The following is a 10,017-nucleotide window of genomic DNA, read 5'->3' as shown; positions in this document are numbered from 1 at the left end:
AGATTTCTATATATATTCTTGTATATTTCCTATATATATTTTTGTATCTTTTCGTATATTTCTCTATATTTTTGTATACTTTTCCACATCCTCCTATATTTCTGTATATTTCGCTACATTTTCGTATACTTTCCTATACTTTTACATCCTCCTGCATATATCCATACATTTCCACATACATTCACATATATTCCTACAATACAATCAACCTTCCATTGACCCCTAACTCGTCGAAATCTCCCCCAAAAAATCCTCCCCTTGCATCGAAGCACATCGAGCAATTAAAACAAAAATTAAAATTCCCACCATCTTTAATTTTTCGTAGAAATAAATTCTTGCATTTTATCAGCGCCGAGGGTAGGTATTTCAGAAGCGTATAACGTCGGTATTCCGTCACGGAGCGAAACTTTGTCCAGACGACTTAGTTGCGAACAAAACACTGTGGGCTGGTACACAAGGCACGAGATGAAAGGGAGTGAAGTAGTAACTTGACATTTTGAGTAGAAGCTGCTGGCGCGAACAGGATTGTCACTGAGGGAAGAGAGAGGGCGAAGGGTCCTCGGAGAACAGTCGACAAATACATCGGAGTCGTGGAACGAGGGGGTGGGTAGGGGTAGGGGTAGGAGATGATGGGTCGATGCGCGGGAGTCGTTAGAAAAGTGTCTGGGGGTCGACTAGCGTCGGTGATACGCCCCTAATTTTCTGGCTACGCGAAGGTCCTTGTTCGTTCAGCCGAAGATCCAAGTGGTGGATTGGATTGTTACATAAAGCAATTTGCAGAAGGACGCAGACTATACTTCGCTGGACTAGTTTTATAACAATGAAAATTATTATGTGATATATGACGACCTTAAATTTGATTATTTAATTTATATACTCATATTTAGTGATTATCTAAATATCCAAAATAATTCATTTTAAATAACCTTAAACAATCGTTTCGTTCGTTTATGACAAATATAAAATATGAATTATAATATCTAAAGTCTATATGAAATATAAATTAATTTAAACTTGTAACTAAATGTTTTGAGAATTATTGGGAATATATGTATAGCACACACTATAGAACGTTTCTAGGCTATGCTAGTCATTGATAAGACACGCCCATTGCAATATCAAATTTAATAATACACGAACCATTTGATAATACCTAAACTCATTCATAGTACCTTATGATCATTAAAATCCCTTTGATCATAAAATGCTCCGTGAAAATCACTATTTCATGTCTCTGGGTAATCATAAGTGTTCAAACGCTTCCTAATTACTAATCCCGTGCGCTCTGCCAGAGCGAAGTGGTTAATTGGTCGTTCCTGCGAACATCCGTGTACCATGCTCGTGTGTGTACATTCGGCTAAATAATTTTCTTCCGACAAGACACCGCCGAACGAGAAGGCCGGGATACGGAATATCCTCCGCGCGCCGATCCGCCCGCCCGTATTTTTAATGAGCCGGCTACATACCCCCGTCGGCCGTGTACCACGCTCTTCTCCCGTTGCGTTATCACGTCGCGCACCCGCCTAACTTTCCGCGGCTTAACGCCGGCGCGCACCATGTATACGTCTCTCTCTCGCGCGCGCGCGGCATATACCGAAGAGCTTGTTAAACGAGTTGAGAAGTAACCTCGTCAACTATATCAAACTCTTTCCTTGTCCCTTTGAAACGTCGTACGGATAATTAACCGTGTTGTCTTTTCCACTTCCGTTACAGTGCCGTCTCCGCGCGAGAAGCGCGGACCAACCGGGAAACCGGCGCGCAGCGCGTCAGTTCTTCTTCTTCTTCTTCTTCTTCTTCTTCTTCTTCTCGACTCTTCCGCACTCGAGACCGTGTCCGCGAGCATGTTCCCCTCGATTCTCGCGGTGCCGATCTAACCCTTTGCTGCCGACAATAATTCCATCGCGGTGGAACTTCTATTTGTTTATTTAACTTTTACTTTGATTTATTTAACTTTTACTTTGATTTATTTAACTCGCGAAGGAATTATTAAGAGACCCTCTAGATGACTGTAATATAGTAACATAACCACGACTGTAATATAGTATAGATTGTAGGTTGCAGTAGTACTATAATATATTATACTAAATATAGTATACTATACTATGTCGTACTACGTATAGTATACATTGGAGGTTACGGTAATAATTTAACCCTTTTATCTCAGTAATAGATAACAGATTATTGGTTGCTGTAATAAGAGTATACTATACTATAGTATATTATAACACAAAGTATACTATAAAGCACGCTTACTATAGTGTACTATATTCAGTATAGTGTATTATAGTATATTATGCCATATGTTACACTATACTAAAAAATATACTATACATACTGTACTAAAAAATATACTATTACACATATACTGTACTAAAGAACACACTGCACATGCTATACTAAGAATATATATGCTATACTATATATACTGTACTAAAAAAACATGCTACATATGCTATACTAAAAATATACTGCATATACTGTACTAAAAGATATACCACACACAACATGGTATATTAACAAACCACATGTCACTAATATACCACAAGTGAACGCAACGTACGAACGTGAATTCGTAGGAGTCGCAAAGTATCTTTCTCGCGAGCACGTGCTCTTGGACTTTCCAGTGGCAATGAAGTTCTTTTTTGCTCGTCGAAAAAATACCACCAGTGTAATATATAATTCTCCGGGAGGCAATGACTGAATTGGAGCAAAGCTCGCGAAACAATTTTACACAGAGCAGCGACGACGGCCCTTGAATCCCGTGCCGTCCCTCGCATTCCGTATTTTTCCTTCTCCTCTTCTTTCATTTATATATTGTACTTACATCTTACTTGTTCCCCAATCGTTTTCTTTATTCCGGCGATTTTATTAGTCGACCTACTTTCCCCCCTTCTTCTTCGCTTTATTTATTGCTTATTTTATTCAGATATTCAATTATCTTTAATGTCACTTGTTCACTTTTTCCGACTTGACTTTAATTTAATTTTTGTAATTGTTGTCTCATGACATTTGAAATTGCCCAGTTTTTTCATTAAATATTGTCATATTTAACGCAATAAAATATTCGCGACTAGATTCGACTAAGCAAAGCCGGTGATCCGCAACTCGAATTCCATTTTATTAATCCGACACCCGGACAGGTGTTAAGACGCGTCCATTACCTAAGGTAGCAAACGCATTAAACCCGCGGGACCATAAAATCTCATAATCGTCCGTAACGCGACGGCTGAATTCGTTAAGAGCTCGCGGAAACGCGCGGCTCTCGCGAAGGAACCGAAAATATTCCCGTCGAGTAATTATTTAAGGCGCTCGCGCCCGCTTTCTCAGCTATTGTTACTACGTTTTATTTTTTTTTATTTTTTTGTCGAGCCGCGTAACGAGTAATCTTAATTACAGTCGTTGAGTTGAGCGCGCGCGCGCGCGCGCTTTCTTCTTCGCAAACGGTTCCATTATCCCGCGGGATATGCACGTTTCACGGGGCCGGCCGGACGGCTGAAAAACACGGGCATCCACGGGCGGTAATCCGCTGAAAATCCGTGAGAGATCTTACTGAAGCAGATAAATGGAAAAAAGCTCCTGGACCGGATTACATCGTACCGGCGGGAAACTAAGATTTACGGTATTATGGCGTAACAATATCTTTTTAGTTCTCGTCGCGCGGTTGATGGCCGCGGTGGCCGATGTTGTCGCGATCGAAACGATCTTGCGTTGGTGTTTGTCGAGTGCTCGAGGAAATTAAATATTGTTAGGTTTTAGTGCCTGATATTGTTAGGTTGCAGTATTTAATATTGCTAGGTTTTAATGTCTACTATTTTTAGGTTTCCATGGCTAATATTATTAAGTTATAATATCTAATATTGTTAGCTCATATTGTCAAATATTTTTAATCTATAATGTTAAATATTATTAGGTTAGGTTGCCCAGGCTTTTACACTTTTCGTAATTACAAAATAATTCAACGAAAAATGATTACACCCTCATATGTCAATCAATATATTATTTGCATTGTTACAATTATTAATAATACTATTGCAATTATTTCTAAAAAATATAGAAGGCTTGAAGAACATTTTCAGCGACCACCATATTAATTTTCTCCAATATTCTCATAAAAGACTTGTACCACCCCCACTAATACCACCCTTAAAATTAATTACTCACAAAATAATATCACAAGCCTAACATAAAAATAATATATCATACGCCTCTCTTAAAATTCCAAAAAAATGAATCCAATCATTACTCTAACTATCTCACTATTTTCTAACAAATAACATTAATTTCTATATTTTCCATCAAGCTCCAAAGTTAGCATAATCTCAGACCAAGTACCCTAAACAATCTAAACGTGCAAATTAATCGTCCAAATCATCTTTAAATAAAATACAGAAAAATCCTAATTCCTACTTAACGATCCCTACATGACCTGACCATAACCTCTGCATTCCAATCGATAAATTTAGTTAAACAAGTGTTAACGGCGCGTTGAAAAATAATTGTCGAAACCGGCTCACCTGAATGAAGAACAGCTTAGGCTTCCCGGCCAGGGTGGAGCACCGGTCGCCGGTGAATTGGGCCCACAGCATATCGACGGGATACATGGCGTCGGCGGCGTACACCAAACCCGACTCCCCGTGCGACATAGTCACTACGATCAGACAGTCAGCATCCGTGTGGTCTTCCGCAGCGGCTTTAATGAAAGGATTAATTAATTCGGTGCGGCCCGTGATAACAGCCACAAACTGTTTGCCGTAGTAGGTAATACGAGGAACAATATTGGACAAGCTAAGCTGGCCACGGCACTTCCACCCCCACCACCACCACCACCGCCACCATCACCACGCTACGACAGAAATCACCGCTTTCTTTACTACCATTGTCCGCCATTGTTTCATTCGGTTTTGGCGTTTGTTCTGTTCTCTCGAAATGAGATCGTTGAACCGGGGATCGTTACGCATTTATGGGACGATTTTCGAGAAGCGAACATTTTTTATCCGTTTATGGATTTTTAGGAATTTTGTGCGGTTAATTATATTTTTTATTTCATTGTGTCGTTTAATATGTATTTAGTTTGTATTAGATGACTTAATGTTTGTTAAAGTTGATTTATGTATGTTTGATGTATATTAAGTCGTTCAATATATATTTAATAGTATTTTAAATTGTTTGATATATATTTAATATATATTCAGTCATTTAATATACATTTAATAATATATTAAGTCATTTAATATATATTTAATAGTATTATTAATCGTCTTATATATATTTAATATATATTAAATAATATAGTATATATTTAATAATATATAAAGAGATTTATAATAATCATATATACTTAGTAATATATTAGGTCGTTTAATATAACTTTAATATACATCAAATCGTTGAATAAATATTTTAATATATATCAAGTCACTCAATACATACTTAATATAAACATTAAATCATTTAACACATACTATATAGTAAATTAAGTCGATGCATTATTTTTATTCTACTAAAAAAACTAAAAATTATTAAAATTCACTCTTAGTAAAATAACAGCCCTTTTCTACGTTTTCCTATAATAAGAACAACATGTACAATATTAACGAAAAATCGTCAATAATTACTTTCTACTCTATCATTTTATTTCATGAAATTCGTTCGAATTCCTTCGAACAGCAAACACTGTTCCAGGCAAGGGAAGTTTCTAAACTGCTGCAGCCGAATGCAGGCGAACTCGCCGATCTCAAAAATTCGGTCGAATGTGTACGTTGAAACTTTGCTCGCGTGTGTGTTCGGCTTCTAGGAGGCGAGGTATGTCTGAACATTCCGTGCCGTGTAGTAAACTTCGCTCCGCTTATATGTTTGCCTACTTACATCTACTTCTACTTATTGCGCCCTGCGACGACTTAATATTCAGCTTTTATTGATCTTGCTATTTGATAGTACAGTATAGTGTGTGCGTGTACTATGCGACACTAAATTCTGTTGAATTTTTATTTATGGTTTGCGATCGTAATTTCATTGTTTTATGTAATATGATCTGACGCGTTGAATAAATGTATATATTGTGGTAATATATTATATATTATGATATAGTGTAGGATGGTGTAATATGGTACAATATAGTGTAGAACAATGTGATATATAGTAATATAATTTATAATAACTTAATGGTCAGTAATATAATATTTAATAATATAATGGTCAATAATTTAATATTGAATAATATATTTGTCAATAATATAATGGTCAACAATTTTTGGACAATAGTATTATATTTAATAATATAATTTCTCATAAACTAATTACGTCTATACATATACCATTTCTCTAACATGCAAACAAATTATTTAAAAACATAAACATGTATTCTCCCTTCTTAAAAAAATATATAAATAAATACAATTCAAATTATCCACCAACCGACAGTTGAAATGATTTCAACGACAGCGATTGGCAATCATTTATTCACGATCCCCAAATCACAACGAAACTCTGCACGGTACTCAATAATATTTGCAACCTCGTTTTCAGCAAAACGAAGTCACGCGCGCGCCGTAATATCGCAGCAGTGACCCGACACCCCTGAATTGATCGAATCGACAAGTGCAATTTTACAATCGACCGAAAGAGAGACAGGCGTTTATAGACGCGAAAGCCTCGTCAGCCTCTATCGCCCTGGCAAATTTAATGAAAGGTTTAATTAATTCAGCGCGGATCCGCAATAATGGTGACCGAGCCCTGTTTACCGCGATGGGTCATACGCAAGCAAATCAAGAGGTTAACTACGGCACGTATTGTTCGTTTAACCGCGCCGCGGCCCTTCCGACTTCTGCCCGTGTTGTGTTTCCGCCCGACAAACAACGGCCGACATGAAAATCACACGCGCAAACAATTCGCGGGCGAAATTTTATCGGAACCGCTGCCGCGAAAGGAATTCCTGAAAGCCTTAGGTATTATGTTTCCTGCCGGTCACGCGGCGACAGGGGGGAATTGTTTGCTAACCAATACACTTATGGCTTTTATAGTTTTCTCCGGTGATAATGGATTGCGAGCGTTTTATCTAAATATATTAATTTAAATAAATCGATCGAGAAGTCTCCCATTTGGAAATATAAATAGCAATGATGTATATTGATAGAAATATATTAGTTTAAATTAATCGATCGAAAAATTTGTTATTTGGAAATATGGATAACTTTAGGCAAGGGTTATTATATCATTTTGATATTTTTAATTTGCGAAGATGTGAACAGAAATATAAATAAACTTTAATTTTCTCAATTGATTTAATTTAAATCTCGAAATACAATTTTTATTTTAATGCACAGAATATACTAATTCATTTCGTTGAAATAATATTCTAACCCCTTGTTATTAATATTTAAGCATTCGAGTATGTTTAACCATGGAATAAACATTATTGTTCGGCCTCTTTTAAGAAACGATACCAATTGAAAAATTCCCAATCGCGGTGACTGTGAAGAGAATGGTACATGAAGGGGTTAAAACGCAATACGGCGGACAGTATTGTTCGCAACCCGAACGAAGAACGCGATTTATAATGGCGGCCGGCGCCGGGGGGTTTCTGCGGGCAATAATCGTTCCGCATTTGCATGCCGTTGAATAAATAACTCCTCGCGCGCGCGCGCGCGCATAGTCCCATCGGGCTTTTCAAAACCGTTCGCCGCGCGCGGAACCACATCATTGGCCGACTCGCGCGCGGCGCCTCGACGGTTTTGTTCTCCCGGCCGTTTGGGGAATCAGCTCTAACGCATGGCCTGCGCGCGATCCGATTCGCGCGGGCGGTGGTGGGGGGGTGGTGGGGGGAAGAGAGAGAGAAAAAGAGTGCAGGCGCAACGATATACACACGGCCGAAGATGCGTTTGACTGGGGGACGAACGATGCAGAAAACCGGGACTTTTGAATGAAAACAATGTTTCTTTTTTTTTGTTTTTTGTTGTTTTTTTTTTTGTTATTGTTGAACGGAGAGAAGGACCGCCGATGGTTAACGAACAGATCCTATAGCACGGGCGACAAAACGGGAAATAAAAGGAGTTCCGGCTTGGTATTCTTCTTTTTTTTTTTTTCGTTTTGGTTTGTTTGTTATACGATTCTTCTGTCCCGCGCGGAATTAAAAGTTCATTTTTTACAGCGGGCTCGCATGCGTAAAACTTTAAACGAGTTTACGAGTTACGAACAAAGATTGAACGCGCGATCGCCGCGTCGGGACTTTTTGATATTCCGCTTGTTGTTAAGACTGTTCCGATCTCGCGGCAATTTGTTTTTTTATGGACGCTGGTTTATTGTTCACGGTGGACGTGCTTTATGTATTCTCCATGTTTTATTTACGCTAAATCGGCGCTATTGTTTTAATGATTCAATATCGCATCGATTGTACAACGAAGACACTTGTCCTTTTTATTTTAATTTTAAACAATACAAAGTGGAAGAAATTTTTCTATATGTCATTTTGCTGTTTAAAGTCAAATTAAGGATTTTGTTTATTTATTTTATTTTATTTGATTACAGTATGGATAAAATAATTATTAGAGTATTAATCAGAGACATTCGAGTGCAAGGGGTGAGTTTCAGATTTCTCGGTATTTATTGTCAATTTAATTTTATTTATTATGTGAATACGTTTTAAGAATTAAATAAAAGAGAATGTGGGAGGAGAAACTAGAGAAATCGCAGAATTGTTTAAAATATTGAAGCTAACCTCTTTGCTGCGGTTGACGTGGATATACGTCGCAAAAAAATTGGAAGAAGAATATATATATTTATAGACCTTTATATACATTTATATACATTTATAAACATTTATAAACATTTATAAACAGTTATAAACACTTATAAATCTTTATAAACATTCATAAACCTTCATAGGCATTTATGGACATTTCAAAAAATCTATAATCATTTATAAACCCTCATAAATAATTATAAACCTCTATAAACCTTTATAAATAATTATAAATCTCTATAAACCTTTATAAATATTCATAGACATTTATAAACATTTACAAATCCACATATAAACATATTTACAATTCTAGAACGACTATCAAAAAAACCACCCCCGTCTTACGATGGGTTAAAACGCGCGCGATCGATAAAACGCATAATAAAATTCATTGTGAAAATAGATCGCCGCAGCAGAGTGGTCGAAACGTTCGAATACGCGTGGCTCGCGCGGCCACGACCCAACTCGGTCGTATATAAATTAGCTGGATATATCAAGAGAGCGGTGGCGGATGTCGGAAAAAGTTTCTCTTGTAGAATATGACGGCCACTTTGTCGCCGTAAGGAACCGGCGCTCGCAGAAACCGTCCCGGGAATTCCGTTCCCTTTCCAAGGTTTTCCCGACCGTGTCCCGAAGTTTTCCAGGCGCCGGACATTGAAAATTATGCGTCGCGCGGCAGAAATTGCGGACGAGACGCACTCGCCTAAATCCGCGACAAAGAAGCGCAGCTGCGATCGCGCCGGTGTGCACGCGGCTTGATGACGTTTTGCACGGTGAAAGAGGATTTTTAATTCACCCTCGAATTTAATGCGCGAAAATTGAAAGAAATTTCTGATATTTTTCTGTTTCCCGCGAAGAATGCGATAATAATGTGGTTTGTACTTTTGGGGATTTTGATCCGTTTTTGGGGGCGTGAAATAGCTTTTTCAAGAATTAGTGAATTTATAAAGGAAATTTATGCAGAAAACTTATAAATTAAATTCAGGAAGTAAATTTATATATTACATTTATAAAGTAAATTCATAAAGTAAATTTATAAAGTAAATTCATAAAGTAAATTTATATAGAAAATTTATATATTACATTTATAAAGTAAATTTATATAGAAAATTTATAAATTAAATTCATAAAGTAAATTTATATAGAAAATAAATTCATAAAGTAAACTCATTAAAATCTCATTCTATATACTATAATAACACAATTTTATAAATAGTAAAGGCAATCTAGTGTACTTTCAGTCATATAAAAATTGTAATTAAATACAATACATTAAACAC

General features: G+C 36.9%; 1 protein-coding gene across 1 annotated transcript in view; it reads right to left on the bottom strand.

The window, feature by feature from the left end:
- Positions 1-4,463: 4,463 nt before the first annotated feature.
- The window catches only part of LOC144477151 (caspase-1), a 55,110-nt gene continuing 49,556 nt past the window's right edge, over positions 4,464-10,017 (bottom strand). The window contains exon 5 of the mRNA XM_078194639.1: positions 4,464-4,690. Within this exon, the coding sequence (XP_078050765.1) occupies positions 4,464-4,690 (227 nt within the window). The remainder of the gene's footprint in view (positions 4,691-10,017) is intronic.

The sequence above is a fragment of the Augochlora pura genome, chromosome 11 (genome assembly GCF_028453695.1).
Source record: "Augochlora pura isolate Apur16 chromosome 11, APUR_v2.2.1, whole genome shotgun sequence".
NCBI lineage: Eukaryota > Metazoa > Arthropoda > Insecta > Hymenoptera > Halictidae > Augochlora > Augochlora pura.
Note: the sequence above shows the minus strand (reverse complement) of the source record. Positions and strands in the feature narration are given on the sequence as shown.